Here is a 25,926-nt window from a genome sequence, read left to right as displayed (position 1 = left end):
TTTCCAACTCATGTGCAGCAAAATAATAGGACATTGATTGATAACATTTTTATACACAGCGCTCAGGCTGAAACATCTGATGTGGACCCAGTTGTTAGTGGACTATCTGATCATGATGTCATTATGCACAATTAATGGAAATAAACAGCATTGCACTTTACAACCCAGAGACAGGTCCATCACAGCAGTGAGGCTTATTACTGATAACTGAATACAGTGTTTTAAGAGTAAACTAAAAGGGGTGGAATGGGATAAGGTATATAGAGAAGAGATGCTAATGTCAAATTCAGTTTATTCCCTATGATTGTGTCTATATTTGAAAGTTTATTTCCTAAAAATTATCCAAAGGATCCATTAAAAAAAACAAGTAAGCTGTAGTTAAGTTAGATAATTAAAATCTCATTTTATAGGAAGAAGGAAATTTATGGAAATGCCAGAATAAGTCAAGATCTGACATTTCTTGTATGCTACCAAAGATACTCTAATATTTTAAGGAAAGTCATCAAAATTTCCAGAAGTATGCATGTCCTGACAGAAATAAATAATACAGATAATAAGACTAAAACTATATAGGATACACTCAAATGGGAGCCACAACAGCCAGCCAGCGTACAAGATTCTATAACAGTTAAACTAAATAACAATGTTGTGACTGATAATTCACGAGCTGCAAGTACTTTTAACACTCACTTTCTAAATATAGCAGCAAACGCAGAATTAAATGGTTCAATCGAAGAAGCAAGCAAGAGAATATATCAAAAAGTCATTCCACAAAACCTTAAGAAACTAGAAGTAGCACCAACATCCTTCACTGAAATTAGTGCAATTATACAGATTCTAAGAAACGAAAGCTCTTGTGGGGCTGATGGAATTTCAAACTGAATTCTCATAAGTTTCCATCTTAATAATTAATGTCCTTACTGATGTGTGCAAGGCATCACTGGCGCAGGGTATTTTTACAGACAGGTTCAAATACGTAATTATTAAACCACTTCATAAGAAAGGTGACAGGACAGACTTAAATAATAATCATCCAGTTTCCTTATTGACATCTTTTTCCAAAATATTCGGAAAAGTAATGTACTCAGGAGTACTCGCACACTTACGTGGAAAGAATTTACTCAGAATATTATAGTCTGGATTCCAGAAAGGTTGCTTAACTGAGAATGCTATTTATACATTCATTCATCTAATAGTACAAGCCTTAAACGATAATATACCGCTTGTCGCTATTTCCTATGATCTCTCCAAGGCCTCTGAGTGTGTAGATCATGACACTCTCTTAGAAAAACTCAGATTTCATGAAATTCATGGCTTTACACAGTTGGTTTGAATCATACTTGATAAACAGGATGCAAAAGGTTGTGCTGAACAATTCATACAAAGTCTGAAAGGTCCACAGTTTAGTGACTGGGGTAAAAAAAATCACAAATGGAGTACCACAGGGTTCAATTTTGTATCCACACCTATACCTCACATATGTAACAACAAGCAAAATTCGTACTTTTTGCAGATGTTACTAGTGTTTAATTAATCCCATTAGAGAGAAAGCAACAGAAGAGTTAGTAAGTGATATTTTACAAAGAATTATTAAGTGCTTCTCCGAAAATAGTCTCCCTAAATTTTTAAACAAAAAACATACTATACAGCAAATAGTCATACCAACAATCGATGTAGCACATGAGTAGGAGTCATTAATTAGAACAGAAAGCTCCAAATTCTTGCGTTTACATATTGATGAAAATTTCATCTGGAAGAAGCATATTACTGAGCCTTCTCAAACAATTAAGTTCAGCTACTTTTCCTGTTTATATTATTGCTAATCTTGGGAAAAAAGGTATCAGCCTCTTGACATTTTTGCATATTTTCACTCAGTAATGTCGTGCAGAATAACTTTCTGGGGTAATCCATCAATTAAGAAGAAATTATTGATTGCACAAAATCGTGCACTAAGAATAATATGTAGTGTTCACCCACGGACGTAATGTATGTACCTCTTCAAAGAGCTATGCATTTTGACTGCGCCATCACAATACATTTTTTCGCTACTGAAATTCGTCCTAAATAATCCATCACAATTTGAGAAGAACAGTAATGTACATACCTACATCACTAGAGGGGAGCATGACCTTTATTACCTATTGTTAAAGCTGCCAGTGGCTCAGAGAGGACTTTAATAAGCAGAAATAAAATTTTTTGATGATTTGCCCAATAACACAAAAGTCTGACAGCTAGCGAAGTAAGTTTTAAATCTAATCTAAAATCATTTCTCCTGGACAACTCCTTCTATTCCACTGACGAATTTCTACTTAAGATCTGGCAGACAGTAAAAAAACTTGTTTTTAAGTCTAGTTGCATGAGTAGGAATAAAATGATTATGTGTTCATTAATGTTAACACTAATCATGCATACATATGTTATAAAGTGAGCCGTTCCACATCATGTCGATAAAAGAACCTTCCAAATGATCTATGGAACATGTAACTAACTAACAGAACAAAGCCTACAGATGAAAAGATAATTTTCGGAGTGCCTCAAGGGAGAGTGATAGGGCCGTTACTGTTTATAGTGTACATAAATGATCTTGTAGAAAGCGTCGGAACCTCTTTAAGACTGACCGCAGATGATGAGATGGTCTGTAAGAAAGTAGCAAGACAGAACACAGTAGCGATTTCCAGAATTACCTACAGAGGATTGGTGAGTGGCGCAGGCTCTGGGAGTCGACTCTGAACGTAAATAAATGTAACACATTGCGCATACATATGGAAAGAAATCCGCTACTGTACAACTATACTATTAATAACAAATCGCTGGTAGCAGTATCTACCGTAAGATATTTAGGGGTAACCATCCATAGCGACTTTAAGTGGAATGATCACATAAAACAAATAGCAAGAAAAGCAGATGCAGACTAAGATCCATAGGAAAAATATTAAGGAAATGTAACTCATCTACGAAGGAGGTGGCTTACAAGACGCTTGTTCGACTGATTCTTTAGTAGTGATCATCAGTTTGGGATCCTTGCCAGGTAGGACTGATAGAAGAGACGGAAAAGATCCAACGAAGAGTGGCATTTTTCGTAACGGGTTCGTTTAGTTCGCACGAGAGCCTTACCGAGATGCTCAACAAACGCCAGTGGCAGATGTTACAAGAGTGGCGTTATGCAACACTGAGAGGTTTGTTAATGTAATTTCGAGTGAGCGCATTTCACGAAGTGAGCACGACCGCGACGAGAAAATTCGAGAAATTAGAGGTAACACAGAGGCTTACCGACACTCACTCTTTCCACCCGCCATAACGAGTGGAACAGGGAAGAGGGGATGATTTAGTGGTACCAGAAGTACCATCCGCAGCACACTGTTAGGAGCCTTGCAGAATGTGAAGTATACTCATGCTCATAAATTAAGGATAATTGCAGAATGTGGTGCCACACAACGTGGCACTACAAAAAACTGGTGCTAATAGAATAGGCACATAGGGAACACACACGACACAGATCTGTACGTCCACAGTATTGGCGATAACATGAGAAAAACGTCCCGAAACACACGTGCTACAAAACGCCACTGTTTCCTGCGTATGTACCCTGATATCAATATGGGATACAATCACCATGCACACATACACAAGCCGCACAACGGGTTGGCATGCTCTGGATCAGGTGGTCGATCAGCTGCTGGAGTATAGCCTACCATTCTTGCACCAGTGCCTGTCGGAGCTTCTGAAGTCCTTGGGGTGTGAAGACGTGCAGCGATACGTCGACCGAGAGCATCCCAGACGTGCTCGATGGGGTTTAGGTCAGGAGAACAAGCAGGCCACTCCATTCGCCTGATATCTTCTGTTTCAAGGTACTCCTCCACGATGGCAGCTCAGTGGGGCCGGGCGTTATCATCCATCAGGAGGAAGGTGGGACCCACTGCACCCCTGAAAAGGCGGACATACTAGTGCAGAATGACGTCCCGATAAACCTGACCTGTTACAGTTCCTCTGTCAAAGACATGCAGGGGTGTACCTGCACCAATCATTATCCCACCCCACACCATCAAACCACGACCTCCATACAGGTCCCTTTCAAGGACATTAAGGGGTTGGTATCTGGTTCCTGGTTCACGCCAGATGAAAACCTGGCGAGAATCACTGTTCAGACTATAGCTGGACTCGTCCGTGAACATAACCTGGGACCGTTTTTCCAATGACCATTACTGTGTTCTTGAGACCAGGCTTTACGGGCTCTCCTGTGACCAGGGGTCAATGGAATGCACCTTGCAGGTCTCCGGACGAATAAACCACGTCTGTTCAGTCATCTGTAGACTGTGTGTCTAGAGACAACTGTTCCAGTGGCTGCGGTAAGGTCCCGAACAAGACTACCTGCAGTACTCCGTGGCCGTCTGCGGACACTGATGGTGAGATATAGGTCTTCTTGTGGTGTTGCACACTGTGGACGTCTCGTACTGTAGCGCCTGGACACGTTTCCTGTCTGCTGGAATCGTTGCCATAATCTTGAGATCACACTTTGTGGCACACGGAGGGCCAGTGCTACGACCTGCTGTGTTCGACCAGCCTCCAGTCGCCCTAGTATTCCACCCCTCATAACGTCATCAATATGTGTTCTCTGAGCCATTTTCAACACACAGTCACCATTAGCACGTCTGAAAACGGCTGCACATTACTCGCTGCACCGTTCTCTGACATGCACCATTATACCTTTGCGTATGTGGACTGCTGCCAGCGCCATCGTGCGATGACTGCAGGTCAAATGTACCGCATGGCCGTAACCCGAAGTGATTTAAACCCGCAAACCGCCCACCAGAGCATTGTCTCATCATGTATCAGCATTATCCTTAATTTATGAGCATGAGTGTAGATGTAGATATAAATGCTTTTATAAATAAAGTGCAATCCATTTCATTTTTAGTTTCATTTTGTCGTTGCCAGTTATATTTTCTTTGGAAAAAAAGTGTAAATGACGAATATTTTGTTCTTCTCGGCAGATTATGCCAACATATGACATCTCTTATTTCTGGTATCATATCCTAAGTTTCCAAATTTTGCATTAAATCCTCGATTTCTTCTTGAAGCGGGATTTACTATTATTCATCATCTTCTATATCTCTTCGTTTATGTATTGTATCTCCTCATCAGAATACGAGCATTTGGTGCATACACTTGAATGGTGTCTATGGAATGTATGCATCTACATCTACATGACTACTCTGCAGTTGGCAATTAAGTGCCTGACAGAAGGTTCCACGTTCAAGATATTTCTCTACCGTTCCACTCTCGAACAGCGGGAAAAACAAGCACTTAATTTTCTCTGTGCGAGTTCTGATTTCTCTAATTTTATTATGATGACCATTTATCTATGTAGGTGGGCGCCAGCAGAATATTTTCGCGATCGGAAGAGAAAGTTGGTGACTGAAATTCCACGAAAAGATCTTGCGGAACAAAAGCGCCTTTGTTTTAATGACTACCAACCCAATTCACGTACCATGTCCGTGACACTCTTTCTCCTATTTCGCTATAATACAAAACGAGCTGCATTCTTTGAAAGTTTTCAATATCCTCTGCCCTCCCTGCAAGGGAATACTCCAGAAGAGGGCGGACAAGTGGTGTAAGCAGTCTCTTTAGTAGACCTGCCAACAAATCGCAGTCTTTCGCTGGCTTTCCCCACAACATTATCTATGTGATCATTCCAATTTAAGTTGCTCATAACTGTAATTCCTAAGTATTTAGTTGAATTTACAGCCTTTAGTTTTGCGTTATTTATAGTGTAACAGAAATTTAGTGGATTCCTTTTAGTTGAAATGGTTCAAATGGCTCTGAGCACTATCAGTCATCAGTCCCCTAGAACTTACAAGGGAACCACCCCATAGCACCCCCCTCAGATTTAGTCATAAGTTAGCACAGTGGATAGGCCTTGAAAAATTGAACACAGATCAATCGAGAAAACAGGAAGAAGTTGTGTGAGAGTATGAAAAAAATAAGCAAAATATAAAAACTGAGTAGTCCATGCGCAAGATAGGCAACATCACGGAGAAGGTATACTGAGGAGCGCCGTGGTCCTGTGGTTAGCGTGAGCAGCTGCGGAACAAGATGTCCTTGGTTCAAGTCTTCCCTCGAGTGATAAACTTTAAATTTTTATTTTCAGACAGTTATTATCTGTCCGTCCGTCCGTAGGATGCGAGGTAACTGCGCCGTAGTATGGGGACGCTACACCTAAATACTTCTTTGGGAGTGATTATCACATCCACACGAAAACCTAAATCGGGCAAGGTAGAAGAATCTTTTTACCCATTCGCCAAGTGTACAAGTTAGGTGGGTCGACAATATATTCCTGTCGTGTGACGCACATGCCGTCACCAGTGTCGTATAGAATATATCAGACGTGTTTTCCTGTGGAGGAATCGGTTGACCTATGACCTCGCGATCAAATGTTTTCGGTTCCCATTGGAGAGGCACGTCCCTTCGTCTACTAATCGCACGGTTTTGCGGTGCGGTCGCAAAACACAGACACTAAACTTACTACAGTGAACAGAGACGTCTATGAACGAACGGACAGATAGTAAATTTACGAAAATAAGGAAAGCAAACTTTTCACTCCACGGAAGATTTGAACCAAGGACTTCTCGCTCCGCAGCTACTCACGCTAACCACGGGACCACTGTGCTCCTAAGCTCGTGCTGCCCTGGATGTTGCTTATCTTGCGCATGGATTACTCAGTTTGTATATTTTGCTTATTTTTTTCATAGTTTCACACAACTTCTTCCCGTTTTCTCGACTGATCTGTGTTCAGTTTTTCAAGGCCTATCCACTGTGTCAACTTATAACTAAATCTGAGGGGGGTGCGATGGGGAGGTTTCCTTGTTAGAACTACTTGAACCTAACTAACCTAAGGACATCACACACATCCATGCCCGAGGCAGAATTCGAACCTGCGACCGTAGCGGTCACGCGGTTCCAGACTGAAGCGCCTAGAACCGCACGGCCACACCGGCCGGCGATTCCTTTTAGTACTCATGTCGATGTCATCACACTTTTCACTCTTTAGAGTCAATTGCCACGTTTCGCACCATTCAGATATCTTGTCTAAATCGTTTTGCTATGGGTTTTGATCATCTGACGACTTTAAAAGAGGTAAATGACAGCATCATTGGCAAAAAATCGAAGATGGCTATTCAGATTGTCTCCAAAATCGTTTATGTAGATCAGAAACGGCAGAGGGCCTATAGGCGCGTTATGGAACCCCTTAGGAAGATAGCGTTCAGGGCTGGAAAGAGAATCAATGTGCACTCTGTATGTCTGCCGGCGGGCCTCATCCGACATGTGGAGGCGGCCTTGCCTGCGGCTGTGGAGCGTGCAGGGTGCAGTCGTCTGCAGGTTGTGGCTCACGTCGGCTCGTCACCTGTCGCATAGGTTGAACCATCCTCAGTTCTTACAGGCGGCTGGCTGAGGTATTGAAGACTGCTGGCCTCGACGAGGCGTGCAAGCAGAGCTCGCAATTTCCAGCACCGTTCCCACAGCTGATCGGGCTCTTTTGGTTTGCAGTCGAGTGGAGAATCTCAACCAAAGGTTTCGTCGTCTCTGTGACGGTCTTGGCTGCAGATTTCAGGACCTGCGTTATCGGATGGGGACTTGTAGGACTCCGTTTGATAGTTCAAGGGTGCATTATACAAAAGAAGCAGAGTACTTATGGAGTGCATATGGTTTTCTTAGGCTAGGTAGTAGTTTGAGGTACATCTACATTTACATCTGCATGGATACTCTGCAAATCACATTTAAGTGCCTGGCAGAGGGTTCATCGAACCACCTTCACAATTCTCTATTATTCCAATCTCGTATAGCGCGCGGGAAGAATGAACACCTATATCTTTTCGTACGAGCTCTGATTTCCCTTATTTTATCTTGGTGATCGTAACTCCCTATGTAAGTCGGTGTCAACAAAATATTTTCGCATTCGGAGGAGAAAAACGTCTTTCTTTTAATGATGTCCATCCCAAATCCTGTATCATTTCTGTGACATTCTCTTCCATATTTCGCGATAATACAAAACGTGCTGCCTTTATTTGAACTTTTTCGATGTACTCAGTCAGTCTTATCTGGTAAGAATCCCACACTGCGCAACAGTATTCTAAAAATGGACGGACAAGCGTAGTGTAGGCAGTCTCCTTAGTAGAACTGTTACATTTTCCAAGTGTCCTGACAATAAAACGCAGTGTTTGGTCAGCCTTCCCCACAACATTTTCTGTTTGTTCCTTCCAGTTTAAATTGTTCGTAATTGTAATACGTAAGTATTTAGTTGAATTTACGGCTTTTAGATTAGACTAATTTAGCATGTAACCGAAGTTTATCGCGTTCCTTTTAGCACTCATGTGGATGACCTCACACCTTTCTTTATTTAAGGTCAACTGCCACTTTTCGCACCATTCCGATACTTCTTCTAAATCGTTTTGCAGTTTGTTTTGATCTTCTGATGACTTCATTAGCCGATAAACGACAGCGTCATCTGCAAACAGTCTAAGACGGTTGCTCAGATTCTCTCCCAAATCGTTTATATAGATAAGGAACAGCAAAGGGCCTATAACACTACCTTGGGGAACGCCAGAAATCACTTTTGTTTTACTCGATGACTTTCCTTCAATTACAGCGAACTGTGACCTCTCCGACAGGAAATCACAGATCCAGTCACATAACTGAGACGATATTCCATAAGCACGCAATTTCACTACAAGCCGCTTGTGTGGTATAGTGTGAAAAAGCCTTCTGGAAATCCAGAAATACGGAATCGTTCTGAAATCCCTTGTCAATAGCACTCAGCACTTCATGTGAATAAAGAGCTAGTTGTGTTTCACAGGAACGATGTTTTCTAAACCCAAGAAAATTGCCCTTTTTATTGCTCATGAAAACCACACATCGCATATCGTACCACCATATAGCGAGACCTTCAGAGGTGGTGGTCCAGATTGCTGTTCAGACCGGTATCTTTAATACCCAGTAGCATGTTCTCTTGCATTCATGCATGCCTGTATTTTTCGTGGCATACTATCCACAATTTCATGAAGGCACTATTGGTCCAGATTGTTCCACTTCTCAACGGCGATTCGGCGGAGATCCCTTAGAGTGGTTGGTGGGTGACATCGTCCATAAACAGCCCTTTTCAATCCATCCCAGGCGTGTTCGATAGGGTTCATGTCTGGGGAAAATGCTGGCCACTCTAATCGAGCGATGTCGTTATCCTGAAGGAAGTCATTCACAAGATGTGCATGATGGGGGCCCAAATTGTCTTCCATGAAGACGAATGCCTCGCCAATATGCTGCCGACATGGTTGCGCTATCGGTCGGAAGATGGTATTCACGAATCGTACAGCCGTTACGGCTCCTTCCATGACCACCAGCGGCGTACGTCGACCCCACATAATGCCACCCCAAAACGGCAATGAACCTCCACCTTGCTGCACTCGCTGGACAGTGTGTCTGAGGCGTTCAGCCTGACCGGGTTGCCTCCAAACGCGTCTCCGACGATTGTCTGGTTGAAGGCATATGCGACATTCATCGGTGAAGAGAACGTGATGCCAATCCTGAAAGGTCCATTCGACATGTTGTTTGGCCCATCTGTACCGCACTGCATGGTGCAAAGATGGACCTCGCCATGAACGTCGGGAGTGAAGGTGCGCATCATGCAGGCTATTGCGCACAGTTTGAGCTGTAACACGAAGTCGTGTGGCTGCATGAAAAGCATTATTCAACATGGTTTCGTTGCTGTAATGGTTCCTCCGAGCCATAATCCGTAGGTAGCGGTCATCCACTGCAGTAGTAGCCCTTGGACGGCCTGAGCGAGGCATGTCATCGACAGTTCCTGTCTCTGTGTATCTCCTCCATGTCCGAACAACATCGCTTTGGTTCACTCCGAGACACCTGGACACTGCCCTGGTTGAGAGCCCTTCCTGGCACAAAGTAACAATGCGGACGCGATCGAACAGCGGTACTGACCGTCTAGGCATGGTCGAACTTCAGGCAACACGAGCCGTGTACCTCCTTCCTGGTGGAATGACTGGATCTGATCGGCTGTTGGACCCCGTCCGTCTAATAGGCGCCGTTCGTGCATGTTTGTTTACATGTTTAGGCGGGTTTAGTAACGTCTCTGAACAGTCAAAGGGACTGTGTCTTTGATACAATATCCACAGTCAGCGTCTATCTTCAGGAGTTCTGGGAACCAGGGTGATGCAAAACTCGTTTTGATGTGTGTAGTTGAGCCGGCCGGTGTTTCCGAGTGGTTTTAGGCGCTCCAGTCTGGAACTACGCGACCGCTACGGTCGCAGGTTCGAATCCTGCCTCGGGCATGGATGTGTGTGATGTCCTTAGGTTGGTTGGGTTTAAGTAGTTCTAAGTTCTAGGGGACTGATGACCTCAGACGTTAAGTCCCATAGTGCTCAGAGCCATTTGAACTATTTGATGTGTGTAGTTGGTGGTGACTTTATCCTACCGAGTGTAGACTTGCACGTGTACGGATTTATTGCAGGGGGTACAGTCAGACGGTCTTGTGAAATACTTTTGAACACGTTTTCCGAAAACTGTCTTGAGCATCTAGTTGAACAGCCCACGTGCGATGGAAGTATCATGGACCTTGTAGCGACAAACAGATGGACCTTATCGATGGTGTCAGTATAGAGACGAGAATTAGCGACCATGATGTTATGGTTACAAAAGTTAATAAACAAGTCAAGAGGGCTAGGAGAGTGTTTCAGCTAGAAAGAGGAGATAAGCAGTTGTTAGCGTCTCACTTAGGCAATGTACTAAAATAATTTAGTTCCAAAATGATGGGCATAGAGGAATTATGAGCAAAGTTTAAACAGATTATAAATCTTGCTCTGGACAAGTATTTGCCTAGTAAGCGGAGGAAGCACGGAAAAGACACAACGTGGTGTAATAACTAAATTCGGAAAACGCTGAGCAAGCAAAAGGCTGTTGCACTCTCCGTTCAAAATGGTTCAAATGGGTCTGAGCACTATGGGACTTAACATCTGAGGTCATCAGTCCCCTAGAACCTAGAACTAATTAAACCTAACTAACCTAAGGACATCACACACATCCATGCCCGATGCAGGATTCGAACCTGCGACCGTAGCGGTCGCGCGGTTCCAGACTGAAGCGCCTTTAATCGCGTGGCCACACCGGCCGGCCTCCGTTCAAAGAGGACACGCAAGTGACAACAGGGAAACATTAGTAGAGATACGTGCATCTGTGAAACGATCTATGGGCGAAGCATACAACAGCTACCACCGTCATACCTTGGCTGTAGATCTGGTGGAGAACCCGAAGAAATTTTGATTGTATGTAAAATCGCTAAGCGGGTCTTTTAAATACCACGTTCAAGAAATCGGTCACGCAGGAAAATCGTACAAACGTACCGTCGTTTGACCTTCGCACGGATTCCCGTATGGGTGACATAGTATTAAGCATCACTGGCGTAGAGGAAAAATTGAATGAGCTAAAAAAAATAATTCACCAGGTCTAGATGGAATCCCAATTCGGCTTTACAAAGAGTACACTGCGTCATTGGCCCCGTACTTAATTTGCATTTATCGCGAATGTCTCGACCAGCGCAAAGTGCCAGGCGAGTGGAAAAAAGCGCAGGTGACTTCTGTCTGTAAGAAGGATAAAAGAACGAATCCTCAGAACTACAGACCAATATCCTTAACATCGGTCTGCTGCAGAATTCTAGAGAATATTCTAAGTTCGAATATAATAAATTTTCTAGAGGCCGGAAAGCTCATGTCCACGGATCAGCACAGCTTTAGAAAGCATCGGTCGTGCGAAACCCAGCTTGCTCTTTTCTCACGTGATATACTGCGAACCATCGATGAAGGGCAACAGGCTGATTCCATATTTCTAGATTTCCGAAAAACATCCGATACGGTACCCCACTGCAGACTGTTAACGAAGTTACGCGCATAAGGAACAGGCTCGTTGTCGTGCGGTAGCGTTCTAGCTTCCCGCGCCCGGGTTCCCGGGTTCGATTCCCGGCGGGGTCAGGGATTTTCTCTGCCTCGTGATGCCTGGGTGTTGTGTGATGCCCTTAGGTTAGTTAGGTTTAAGTAGTTCTAAGTTCTAGGGGACTGATGACCATAGCTGTTAAGTCCCATAGTGCTCAGAACCATTTGAACAGGCTCCCAGATATGTGACTGACTCGAAGACTTAACAGAACCCAGTATGTTGTCCTCGACGGCGGGTGTTCATCGGAGACAGGGGTAACATCAGGAATGCCCCAGGGAAGTGTGATAGGACTGTTGCTATTTTCTATGTACATAAATGATTTGGCAGACAGGGTGGGCAGCAATCTGCGGTTGTTCGCTGATGATACTGTGGTATACAGGAAGGTACCGAAGATAAGTGACTGTAGATTGATAAAAGATGACCTAGACAAAATTTCTAGTTGGTGTGATAATTGGCAGGTTGGTCTTAATGTATAAAAATGTAAGTTAATGTGGATGAGTAGGAAAAACAAATCCGTAATTTTCGGATATACTATTAGTAGCGTCCTGCTTGCAACAGTGACATCTTTTAAATATCTGGACGTAACGTTGCGAAGCGATATGAAATGGAATGAGCATGTGAGGATTGTGGTAGGGAAGGCGTATGGTCGACTTCGGTTTATTGGGAGAATTTTAGGAAAATGTGGTTCACGTGTAAAGGACACCGCATAGAGGACACGAGTGCTACCTATTCTTGATTACTGCTCGAGTGTTTAACATTCGCACCAGGGCAAATTGAAAGAAGACATCGAAGAAATTCAGAAGCGAACTGCTAGATTTGTTACCGGTAGCTTCGGTGATCATGCAAGTGTTACGGATATGCTTCGGGAACTCATGTGGGAATCCCTGAAGGGAAGAACACATCAATTTAGTAGAACACTACTCAGAAAATTTAGAGAGCCGGCATTTGAAGCTGACTGCAGAGCGATCCTACTGCCACCAACATACATTTCGCGTAGGCATCACGAAGATAAGACACGAGAAATTAGAACTCATACGGAGGCATGTAGACAGTCGTTTCTCCCTCGCTCTGTCTGCGACTGGAACAGGAAAGGGAACGACTAGTTGTGGTACAGGGTACCCTCCGCCACGCACTGTACGGTGGTTTGCGGAGTATGTATTAAGATGTAGGTGTAGATAACATTTCCTTGAGTAACGCCAGATATTACTTCAGTTTTATTTGTCTAGACCGTGAGTTTATAAAATAATATGACCGGTTTCGATTGTGCTCACAATCATCTTCAGATCATAAAATTTCGTTACAGAATATAAGACATCACATGTTTCACAATCAAGTACTGCGTCATTAAAATATCATAAGGTTTATTAGCATGTGAGAGGCTCCTACTTTCCTTGAATGTAACCTCTCCAATGACGCCTCTACTTCGCCGGCTGCTAGGAATGAGAAGATGTACTTGGCTATGAGTTGGATGTACCACACACTGGCTCGGATGTGGACATAAAAGTGTTTTGTGTACTTCGTGGAGGAAGCTATCTTCTGTTAAGGGATTGTACCGTATTATTGAGTGGTTTGGCGTAGTGTATTACCTTTCAAGTATTGACTGCGTTTCCTAAGTGGTTGATATGACGGGCTTCTTGGTAACCACTGGATTATGAAAGATGGATTTACCTCCTTCTCGTGATTTTACTCCAAATACAGCACTGCCACTGGTCGCTTGTAGCCACCTGATACCTCATTCCGATGATCGAGGTGGCCTGTTATTTCTCTATTTGTCTGATCTCTAATTCTTCGCCGGCCGCGGTGGCCTAGCGGTTCTAGGCGCTCAGTCCGGAACCGCGCGACTGCTACGGTCGCAGGTTCGAATCCTGCCTCGGGCATGGATGTGTGTGATGTCCTTAGGTTAGTTAGGTTTAAGTAGTTCTAAGTTCTAGGGGACTAATGACCACAGATGTTAAGTACCATAGTGCTCAGAGCCATTTGAGCCATTTTAATCTAATTCTTCGTCGTCGGCTTGAAGTATACGTGTAGCAGTCCGGCAAGTTTATTGGCATGTCGACTACGCATCGCAGTGTCTGGTTCTGAAGCCGTTGCAGTTTGTCGAAGTGAGTCTCTGTTGTTTGTCTGAACCTTAGCTAGCGATCAAATATCATCGCGTAGTACATGACTGTCGTCTATTGAACTAGAGTATTCAATAGTCGCCGCGTGGTCCACGGCGCCTTGCCACGGTTCGCTCGGCTCCTCCCGTCGGAGGTTAGAGTCCTCCCTCGGGCATGGGTGGGTGTGTGTTGCCCCTAGCGTAAGTTAGTTTAAGTTAGATTAAGTAGTGTGTAAGCCTAGGGACCGATGACCTCAGCAGTTTGGTCCCATAGGAACTTACCACAAATTTCCAAAAATTTCCAAATATTCAATAGTCATATGCTTCTAATTTCTGGAGGTCGTCTTTCTGTGAATAGGAGTGCCTGACTTTCGGTTCCTTTCCATTCGACTTGCCAGTTAGTTGCCCACTTTCTCAGATCTCGGCAAGCATCCAGAATCCAGCGTTAAATTTCACGTGGTGTTCAGCTCTGCACAGTAGTACGGTGTGATTGACAGTATACAAATAAATATACAGTCTTAGTACGGACTGATTCTCTAGCATCTTTATGTCCCCCACAACTAGAAGAAAAATGTACTGGAAACTAATGGGCGCCCTGAATATCACTGAGCTTCACTGTCATTCACCCTCCACGAATAGTTTTTCTTTTTTTGTCATTTTAAGGCGCACATTCAGTTGTAAAAGCGATTCGTCCAGATAGTCAACGCATTTACAGTCTTCCACAAGCTATTTTACTTGTACTCTCACTGGAATCGCACAGGTTTGTGAAGAAAAGAGGGAAATATGTCTACCGTATCTTTCTCTTCCCCTATGTCTATGCTGTGCCGTTCGTTGTGGAACTTACATTCAGAAATGAACTGGAACGAATGGCATTGACGGACTGAAATTACTTCCAACAACAAACGGTATCTAGAAGTAAAGCGCGAAACACAATGACGATTCGTTTTCGCCAGTTATCTTTCCTCAACAATTTCGATGAAATTTTCTGTAGGTTTTTATTCACTTCGGATAGGACTGAATGTTTTCAGAAACTCAGTAAAGCATGTCCATCTGATTCTTTAGGGACCAGACTACAAAGCCAAACATCTAAGGTTCAATCAACGGTCCGTTCTAGAGTTTCTTCTGGCAGCTGATGGCTTTCACCTCAGGCAGTACGTTGTGTATGTGAAAACTTCATGACGCTGCGTGATTCGAATTCCATGCTCAACACTAGGACCCCTAGAACCGACTGGGTGAGTAGTTTCACAAACTGGTGCAGTACAAGGGGACAACACGTCCGATAAGATCATGGGTAGCAAAGAGCTGTTGCGTTGAAACTTATACTGATGACCGATTTACTGTTTGTTAAGATATGCAGCGAATAAGACTCTTGATGCAAGGTATAAACTCAACTTATTCCACGAATCCTTTCCATTCTTCGCAGATTTATTTCTCCCGTTCTACCATACGGATGCGTAGACGCACATTATAAAAAAAATGGTTCAATGGCTCTGAGCACTATGGGGCTTAACATCTGTCATCAGTCCCCTGTAACTTAGAACTACTTAAACCTAACTAACCTAAGGACATCAGACACATCCATGTGCCCTAGGCAGGATTCGAACCTCCGACCGTAGCGGTCGCGCGGTTCCAGACGGAAGCGCCTAGAACCGCTCGGCCACAGAGGCCGGCACTCACATAATACTGCTGAAACGAACCTACTTTTCAAGAACAGCAATTTAAGGTCCGAACACCGGCAGCCTGAACTGCAAAGGAGTAGCACAACACACTTAAGTGCTATGAAGGTGTAATGCCGAACAAAACGTAATAAACCAGTGAGCGCAAATAATAGTTATAACTTTCTAGGGCAAATTATGGAACATATTAGGCGTTGTAACAATCTGACCTGAAGTAAGTCAAGTGTGAAATTTAATCACTTGCGTATTACTCGCGAAAGATTATGTGAAATTGAGAAAGAAAATTATTATTCACTTTCTTAAACAGTATTAGTAGGAATATGTTTTGTTATGGTTTCGTTTTTTTCCACGAAACACTACGGATCAAAGTTGTGATTGCTTCATGCAATCCTGGAAACAAATTTATATACCACATCTTTTCACTTCTTAGTAACATCTATGGCCAACGGCCTTGCCGCAGTGGTACAACCGGTTTCCGTCAGATCACCGAAGTTAAGCGCTGTCTGTCTGGTATGGGTGCCCATCCGGTCTGCCGAGAGCTGTTGGCCAGCGGGATGCACTCAGCCCTTGTGAGGCAAACTGAGGAGCTACTTGATTGAGAAGTAGCGGCTCCGGTCCCGGAAACTGACATACGGCCGGGAGAGCGGTGTGCTGACCACATGCCCCTCCATATCCGCATCCAGTGACGCCTGTGGGCTGAGGATGACACGGTACCTTTGGGCCTTCGTGGCCTATTCGGAACGAGTAACATCTATGCGACTGTACATAACATAACATTTATTATCTGCGTCAGGGTTTGATCATTGCTTGAATGCTATGACGAAAATATGTTACACGAAAATTACAAGTGGAAAAAAGCGCAGACTGTCAGTATCTGCACACTGATATTTCTACAGGGTGCGGCCCTTAAATCCGGACAAATGAATTTTTTAAAGCAAATTTATTGAAACAAAATACAATGAAAGTGAAAATCCTTATACACATAAGTGGTGGTATCTTTCAAGAGCAACATTACTCTATGTAACTCCCTTCAGCCGCAATGACCGCCTCCAATCTTGTTCTGAAGCGATCGCACGCACTCTTTAAAACAGTGCTGTCTATATTCGCGAATACTGCTTTGATAGCGGTGCGTAGAGATACCTTATGGTGCCTCGTCTTATTGGTAACTCTTTCGACTACGCTCCAAACATAGTTGTCGTGGGGGATCAAATGCGGGCTATTCAGGGGTCACAGCTCCTTTGACCAGAACATGTTAACGTTATCCGAGAGGCAGTTTGGGACTCCTCTGCCATCTGACGCATTGTTCACTCGATGATATTAAATACTGGCGCCAGTTTCCTCAGCGATTGACCCGGGTCCTCCGAAATCAGCACCTGAGCCTTTTCGATGAGTGCAACAGTTCGTGACACAGGTTTCCTTGAATGTTTCCTCGCCAGGTTAGCAGAACCTTCCCCAGATTTCTCCGAAGCATTGTACTTGGCCACAGCATCGTAAACAGTTGATCTCCGGTACCCGAAGAATCGAACTATTTCAGTGGGCAAACGCCCAGCACGAAGATATTCGATAATTGTGGCTCTTCGGTTGTACTCTGCACTTGTCCGTTAACATCTCGGCCATTTTGAGGTTCTGACTGTTTACTAGATGCCTATGGCTTTCAAGAACGACAATCGCGACCGCCGGTGGAACTGCGATATGGCGGGAAATTCAAATTGAAATTTGTCCGGATTTAAGAGCCGCACCCTGTATATCTGAGAAGAAAATAAAATCTTTAAACGCATGGGTAAGTTAATATCTATTGTCTTGGTAACTGTATTTGTAGTTTGTTGATTACTTAATGTTAACGCCTACCACGATTCTTACAATGGACGTCTTTGTTCCATTTACTTTTCGTTTTATTTTCTCCGTGACGCTTAATATGTTGGATTGCTCTTCCAGGTTCCAGACTGTGGCTCCAGATCCCTGCTACCTCACGTACTACTATTCGCAACTGGAGTAAGCATTGCTTATGGTAAGTACATTTTTCAATGAATTCCAGTCATAACTGCTTTATAATATGTCAGGCATTGTGATAGGTCAGAACAGATATTTTAACAGATACAGCTTTTCCCAGTTACTACATCAGTTTTTTTATGTAACTAAAAACTTTCGTATAAAGGCGGTTTGACAAGGTTAGACATTGAAAAGGGTCGGTAGACTCTGTTTCAGAAGTGTTAATTGCGTCTGGTGTTTTAGCACGCTGGTAGCGTCTAGTTCAGCTGCTACTTCACGCTGTAACAGCAACACGTAGTCTCTGGAAAAGAGAAGAGCGACGGTGTTTATTTATTTCCTCTCGAACAGTCCGTTTTGTTTCGCTCCATACTTCATGTGAGTGTGTGAGTACGAGAACGGGAGTACGGTATTTTGAAGTTGCCTCCAGTGTGTCCAGCGCGGAACCGCAGCGACAACTTAACTTGTTGATAGGTAGTGGTGAAATCAGAGAAATTTGATCAGTGATACGGGGTGGAAGTCTGTGGATGCCACAGGTGCATGGCTGGTAACAGGGAGTCCCCCTTCCCTGAGCGTGGGGTGGACGCTCTCGAAAAAGGGAAGCGAACCTTTACATTCTTCTATTCGGGCTCGCAAGTATTGAACGCTTTCTTGTAGCATTCCTCTGGTACCGAGGACAAAGGTATTCGCTTAACTTAGTTTCCACTGAGATTACAATTAATTCTTTTCATTTCTTTGCAAAAGTTAGACAAATTTTCTTCAATCCCTTATCATTCTTAATTTTCTTGCGTAAATTCGCGTTCTGAACGTAACTTTGCGTGATTCATTTTGTCTCATTAGGGAAACCGTCAAATCTGTGCTCTCTCGGATATAATGTTAAATTATTATGAGCATACCTATTTGCTGTGTGTTTCTGCCTTTTTGTTATTTGCGTGCTGAGTTCGAAGTGTTGCATTTTCGTGGATTTTGATGGAGTTTTCTTTGTGACTGACAGTCAAAACTCTGGCTTTCAGCTGAAATTATTGATAAATGGCATTGTTTAAGTGATAGAACTCAAAGCCCTGAATGTAACGAATACTTAAATGCATACCGAATTTTCATTCGTTTCAACGTTTTCCAATTTACTGGTGAGAGTCTAAATTCTGGCCCTCTGTCGGACACATACACCGAACCTCATGACCACTGACGACCAATCCAAGCACTGTTTGAGATCGATTAATTACGAATACAATGACTACTTGTATATGTAGGAAATCTGTTTTAGTTTCCGATTTTTATATATTCGTCCCACTTCATGTGATGGGCAAGGGTATGTCTTGTCCGACTAGATGCATCCACTAGCACTCCCACGCGCTCTCTGAGTCTCAGCAAACAGATATACTATAGGACTGAAGTTGATGGGACCCTGAATGTACCACTTCACGTATAAATTGAATGTTCTCCACTCCCATTTCCCATATTGTTTCCTCATGCTAGAACATTGGGCTGTGCTGGAGTATGTTCGCTGTTGTATTCTTACTATTTCATAAATAATTGTTCATTAAGGGATCATAACAGAAAAGTAATTTTTATTGTGCTCATGCTAATGTGACGATTCATAACTGATGAAGAAAGTCACCTAGTGTTTAAATAATTTCGAGATAATTTATCACACCTCATAATACACGCTATATGAGACAGCTAAGTACAAGTACGAATCTTGCTCTTAGGTATATCTTGAATCAAAGAAAGAGAGGTTTTGAGTAAGACAATTGAAAATGAATCAAAAAAATACCCCAGCGCTCTTGTCGTCATCTTCACTTTCCCACGTATCCATGTGATGAAATCAGAACGAGCTTATCCTTGCCATCCGTTACACTTAAAACATCACAACAATCATTTTACTTCTTGCCCCAATTTCGTTGTTTGAACGTAACTTATCAGATGTGCATGCCTGTGCATATGATGTGCATGAACGAACTCTGAGTGAGCTCAGGTGGTTCTAAATCATGACGTAAAATTATGACAAGTAGAAGCGATCTAAACACCTCTCTTTTATTAGAATTTCAGTAAGAAATTTAGACGCTTTGCTTTTGTATGCGCTCAGTGGAATTAATTTTGATCCCCTTCTGCGACTGCGTTAATAGTTCTCAGTAATTTGCTAAGTGTTGTACCAGCAGTGCTCTCATACTGTTCGCTTAGAGTTATCTCCAGGAAAGTGTGACGTAAGACGACTAAGACATTCCACTTGATATATTGAATGACAGCACTCATTAATGTTGATCAATGCGAGATAAAGCCTATAGAAAAGACAAAAAGTGCTATCTCATTAGATTTCAACAGTCGTGGTAAACCTCTGAAGCCTCCCAGTTGATTAAACAACATAAGGTAAGACTACGAAGAGATATCGCATAGAACAAACACGTGCAGTCGGTAGCAAGGAAGACGAATTGAAACTTCAGACTGGTTGAGAGAATTCGTGGAGAGAGTTGTACATATCTTAAACAAACCACTTGCACGAGTCTCATAAGATTTATCCTAGACTACTGCTCCAGAGTTTGAGACTTCTTACGAGTGGGACTGATGGAAGACGACGAATGAAGAAACTGAATCGCTGGAGTAAAGGCGACATTAGTCTAACATAAACCTACTGAGTATATTTGAAGAACGGGTATTTCACATCGATTCTGCAACAATTCCTGTTGGATGGACACCGTGGTTGTGAAGTTGCAGAAGACTGTAGTACTCAGAAGACTGCCGGCCGCTAGTCTTTTGTGTCCACCCGTCATTAATATTACAGATGTACCTACAATAATACAATACGCAGCACAGTAGTAGCCTTTGCAACAAGAAGCGAATTTCGTGTTACACGGTCAGGCTTCTTGCATCAAAATGTTTGGTGGCGGAGTTCTTGGCCTACTGCAAAATCTACATACTACTCGTTGGAGAACGTTTGTTAAAATACAGAGTCAAATGAAAAAAATTGCTATTTTTAGAAAGAACCCGAAATTTGTATCAAAATTACCAATATGGAAAACAAACGTACGTACAGTTCACTGTTACAAAACATGTAGTAAGCTGTTGCTATATCCGTGTGTCAGTTCTCCTCTCGTACTGACGCTCGATGCGAGACACACAGTACGTGCGTCGTATCAGCTCTGTTTTCTTCCTCCGCACCAGTCCTCTGCCCTCTGTTGCCGGCGTGCTCCACTCCCTGCACCTCCTGCCGTCAGCAACCAAGAAGAGTTTAGCAAACAGCAGTGGAGACCGTGGCACATTTAGGCGGATTTCTTTTCGAAGTTTTTTAATTTTTCTGCTTAGTCTTATAACATGGCTATCAACGTAATTCTTTTAACTCAAGATTACATTTAAGAGCGCAAAATAAATTTATATACTCTCAAATCGAGTGCCTCAACATGCGCTGAGTATGGGGCAGGTTTACACACCTACGGGAGAACGTTTATGCATATCACACATTGAAGAACCACAGATTCTAGTACACCTACCTAATTCCTTGTAGGGCCCCCGCGAGCACGCAGAAGCGCGGCGACACGACGTGGCATGGACTCGACTAATGTCTGAAGTAGTGCTGGAGAGAATTGACACCGTGAATCCTGCAGGGTTGTCCATAAATCCGTAAGAGTACGAGGGGGCGGAGACCTCTTCTGAAAAGCAAATTGCAAGGGATCCCAGATATACTCAATAATGTTCACATCTGGGGAGTTTGGTGGCCAGCGGAAGTGTTTAATCTCAGAAGAGTGTTCCTGGAGCAACTAAGTAGCAATTCTGGACGTGTGGAGTGTCGCATTGTCCTGCTGGAATTGCCCAAGTACGTCGGAATGCACAATGGACATGAATGGATGCAGGTGATCAGACAGGATGCTTACGTACGTGTCACCTGTCAGAGTCGTATCTAGACGTATCAGGGGTTCCATCTCACTCCAACTGCACACACCCCACACCATTACGGAGCCTCCACCAGGTTGAACATTGCCCTGCTGACATGTAGGGTCCATGGATTCATGAGGTTGTCGCCATACCCGCACACGTTAATCCTCTCGACACAACTTCAAACGAGACTCGTCCAACCAGGCAACATGTTTCTAGTCATCAACAGTACAATGTTGGCGTTGACTAGCCCAGGCGAGACGTAAAGCTTTGTGTCGTGCAGTCATCAAAGGTACACGAGTGGGCCTTCGGCCTATATCGATTACGTTTCTTTGAATGGTTTGCACACTGATACTTGTTGATGGCCCAGCATTGAAAGCTGCAGAAACTTGCGGAAGGGTTGCACTTCTGTTACGTAGAACGATTCTCTTCAGTCGTCGTTGGTCCTGTTCTTGCAGGATCTTTTTCCAGCCGCAGTGATGTCGGAGATTTGATGTTTTACCAGATTCCTGATATTCACGGTACACTCGTGAAATGGTCGTACGAGAAAATCTCCACTTCATCTCTATCTCGTAGATGGTGTGTCCCATCGCTCGTGCGCCGACTATAACAGCACGTTGAAACTCATTTAAATCATGATAACTTGTCATTGTAGCAGCAATAACCGCTCTAACAACTGCGCCAGACACTTGTTGTCTTATATAGGCGTTGCCGACCGCAGCGCCATATTCTGCCTGTTTACATATCTCTTTATATGAATAAGCACGCCTATACCAGTTTCTTTGGCGCTTCAGCGTAGAACACAGTACTGAGTAATTTACACTACTTAACTTTTCAAAATATTTTGCTGGTGGTAAACAAAGTTACAGGCTTACTTATTGCTATGTCCTTCGCTGTCCTTTCCACCACGGCCTCGATCTACGCCTCAAGATGGATTCGCCATGTCCATGCAAAGGTAAAAGGAATGCACCTCTGGTGCCTGATGTTCCGACAAACCCGTCACACTGTAGCGCCCTGCGGGTTGCCATCATGCCAGGCGCCTGTATCTTATAGTGTTTGACATCACTGCGCCATTCGCTGCACTATGGAGAGCACTACGGTCCACTGGACAGAAACGGCACTATTTCCCATCCGCGTAGCCACGTGAGGCAGACCATTTCCTGGTATCCCCACGCTGCGTGGCCTATATAGGACTGCCGCCTGCAATCCTCCAGCAGAGTGTGGCGCCTAGTCTACCGCCGAGAAAACGGCGAGTCACCGATACTGCAGTACCGCACGAAGACAACGCCAGTGCACCACCGATCGTGACCACAACGGATTACTTCCTTGGAGAGTAATCGATCGTGACAGTCTGTGTGCGTTCTCTTGCATCTTCACAGAACTGTATTCAAAGAGTGACAGTTATTCTCACCAGATCAGGACGATCTCTTGTGATCTTTGTAGAGATTCAGGTTCTGTTGTTCGTGTTTTTTTGTTGCTCCCCTAGAGAAATAAATTCTGTAGTTCAAGGCCACCTGGGAACTGTCTTCTTTGTGTGTGCACCATCCCACATTGGGGCTCTTCAGTTGACTCCTCTTCCCTTCGGAGGGAGATGACGAAGCCATCTCGAGGCGTAGACGGCGGCCGCAGTGGAGGCGACAACCAAGGACATAGCACTTACACCAGTTAATATGATCAAATACAAATGTCTTACTGGTGGTAAATGATTTTTTTTGCGAACACCCATCTGTTAAGATAATACGGCCTACATAGGTGTTCGAATGTTAATTAAAGGCCTATTCATCATCATTTTCCGAGTTGCAATTTATGAAGGCATTAGATCCATTCTTGATTTCTTTTTGATTTGTTACATTGTTTCAAACAGTAAATACAAAGGCAGTTTTCATCATCTTCATCAGACTGCTGCGAGTTATAAGAGAAAGGAGGAAGAACTAGATGAGACCAGAGTGCCTGCTAGCACACGCTCTGGAAGGACTGGTTTGTCAGAGAAGACTGAGAGGGAGTAGGAGGTATGAGATGATAGACGACCTGAAGAGGATGGCCGAAAGCAGCAGAGAATGGAGAGTTACCGTGTGAAAAACTGCTTTTAGGCAGAATACTCATGTTGGTATCAGAAGTAGGCCTCCCCACACTTCTTGTTTTTAGCAATTTCTTGCCCGGATCGTTCGTTGCTCTCATAGAATTAATTCTTTACCTTGAGAGTCATTAGGCTCAAATAGATTTTTTAAAGCAATTTCGGTCTTCTATTCTCCTGTGACATTTGCGTTTCCAGCTGTTGTTGCTGCCTTGGCCGGCCGAAGTGGCCGTGCGGTTAAAGGCGCTGCAGTCTGGAACCGCAAGACCGCTACGGTCGCAGGTTCGAATCCTGCCTCGGGCATGGATGTTTGTGATGTCCTTAGGTTAGTTAGGTTTAACTAGTTCTAAGTTCTAGGGGACTAATGACCTCAGCAGTTGAGTCCCATAGTGCTCGGAGCCATTTTTGCTGCCTTGGCTGGGGTTCAGTTATGATTGCAATGCAAAATAATGCGTAAACGTGACCCAGCGCCATGTCTGGATTAGTTATGAAACTACAGTATTAACCTTCAGCCTAACAAATCGTAAAGTAGAATAATCTCCTGTAAACGAACATATATTTATCTGTGATCCTGCAGTGCCTGTTTTGTTAAGAACGATGTAAGGTTCCTTCACACTTGCATGCATGTCCGAAGAAGCAGGCACTCTGGCGACTACAGCTCTTATGAAATACCTGAAATCTATCCACAGTTGCGAATACGAACAGTCATCAGCTGTCTAAGGAAATGACGACAGTGAAAATGGCGTCTGTTCTTGTGGATTGCAAATGGTTCAAATGGCTCTGAGCACTATGGGGCTCAACATCTTAGGTCATAAGTCCCCTAGAACTTAGAACTACTTAAACCTAACTAACCCAAGGACATCACATACACCCATGCCCGAGGCAGGATTCGAACCTGCGACCGTAGCAGTCCCGCGGTTCCGGACTGCAGCGCCAGAACCGCACGGGCACGGCCACCGCGGCCGGCTGTTCTTGTGGACAGCTATTTAATTCTGCACCCTTATATGAATATGAATCGAAAGAAAAACAACGGCTGTTAGTGGTCAGCCGGCCGCGGTGGTCGTGCGGTTCTAGGCACTGCAGTCCGGAACCGTGGGACTGCTACGGTCGCAGGTTCGAATCCTGCCTCGGGCAGGGATGTGTGTGATGTCCTTAGGTTAGTTAGGTTTAAGTAGTTCTAAGTTCTAGGGGACTGATGACCTAAGATGTTAAGTTCCATAGTGCTCAGAGCCATTTGAACCATTTTGCTAGTGGTCACTGAAATAAATCGATCGGGAAAGTTGAAAACATGTGCCGGACCGGGATTCGAACCCAGATTTACCAATTCTGATGAGCCGTTGCATTAACCACGTCGGCTATCAGGATATTGTCCCTGGCCGATGCAAATTTCAAACTTTTCCTCACACTATCGACGTAGTGTTCCCGCTCATTAAGCCTCTATAGCAATTAGCCGTTGTATCAGAGCTTCATTGAGCAGATTTAATATTCACAGTCAGCTGTTTCAACCCTTCAAACGTTTTGACTAAAGTGTTGGTATTCATTCTTGCTTTACCGGGGATCTTTCTTCAAACCATTAACCATTTTTGTGTCCAACCACCTGTGTGAAGGCTGTGCACTGAGGTGACAAAGTCATGGAGTAGCGATAAGCACAGATAAAGATGGCTGTAATATCGCATACACAAGGTATAACAGAGCAGTGCGTTGGCGGAACTGTCGTTTGTGCTCAGCTGATTCATGTGAAAAGGTTTCCAACGTGATTGTGGCCGCACGACGGGAATTAAGACTTTGAACGCAGAATGATAATTGGAGCTAGACGCATGGGACACTCCATTTCGGAAATCCAGAGATGCACAGTGTCAAGAGTATGCCGAGAATACCAAATTTCAGGCATCAGCTCTCACCACAGACAACGCAGTGGCCAAAGGCCTTCACTTAATAACCGAGAGCAGCGGCTTTTGCGTAGAGTTCTCAGTACCCACAGACAAACAACACTGCGTGAAATAACCGCAGAAATCAAAGTGGGACGCACCACGAACGTATCCGTTAGGACAGTGCGGCGAAATTTGTCGTTAATGGGCTATGACAGCAGACGACCGACGCGAGTACCTTTGCTAACAGTACGATATCGCCTGCAGCGACTCTCTTGGTCTCGTCACCATATCGGTTGGATCCTAGACATCTGTAAATCCTTGGCCTGAGTTCCGACTTCAGCTGGTAAGAACTGATGATAAAGTTCG

General features: G+C 43.9%; 1 protein-coding gene across 1 annotated transcript in view; it reads left to right on the top strand.

Moving 5' to 3' along the window:
- Window positions 1–25,926, top strand: part of LOC124722900 — a 506,082-nt gene that overhangs the window by 150,305 nt on the left and 329,851 nt on the right. Inside the window, exon 2 of the mRNA XM_047248040.1 lies at window positions 17,698–17,770. Coding sequence (XP_047103996.1) covers window positions 17,698–17,770 — 73 coding nt within the window. The remainder of the gene's footprint in view (window positions 1–17,697; window positions 17,771–25,926) is intronic.

This window comes from Schistocerca piceifrons, chromosome X, assembly GCF_021461385.2.
Source record: "Schistocerca piceifrons isolate TAMUIC-IGC-003096 chromosome X, iqSchPice1.1, whole genome shotgun sequence".
In the NCBI taxonomy this organism is placed as follows: domain Eukaryota; kingdom Metazoa; phylum Arthropoda; class Insecta; order Orthoptera; family Acrididae; genus Schistocerca; species Schistocerca piceifrons.
The sequence above is the reverse complement of the archived record's forward strand: the minus strand, read 5'-3'. Positions and strand labels throughout refer to the sequence as shown.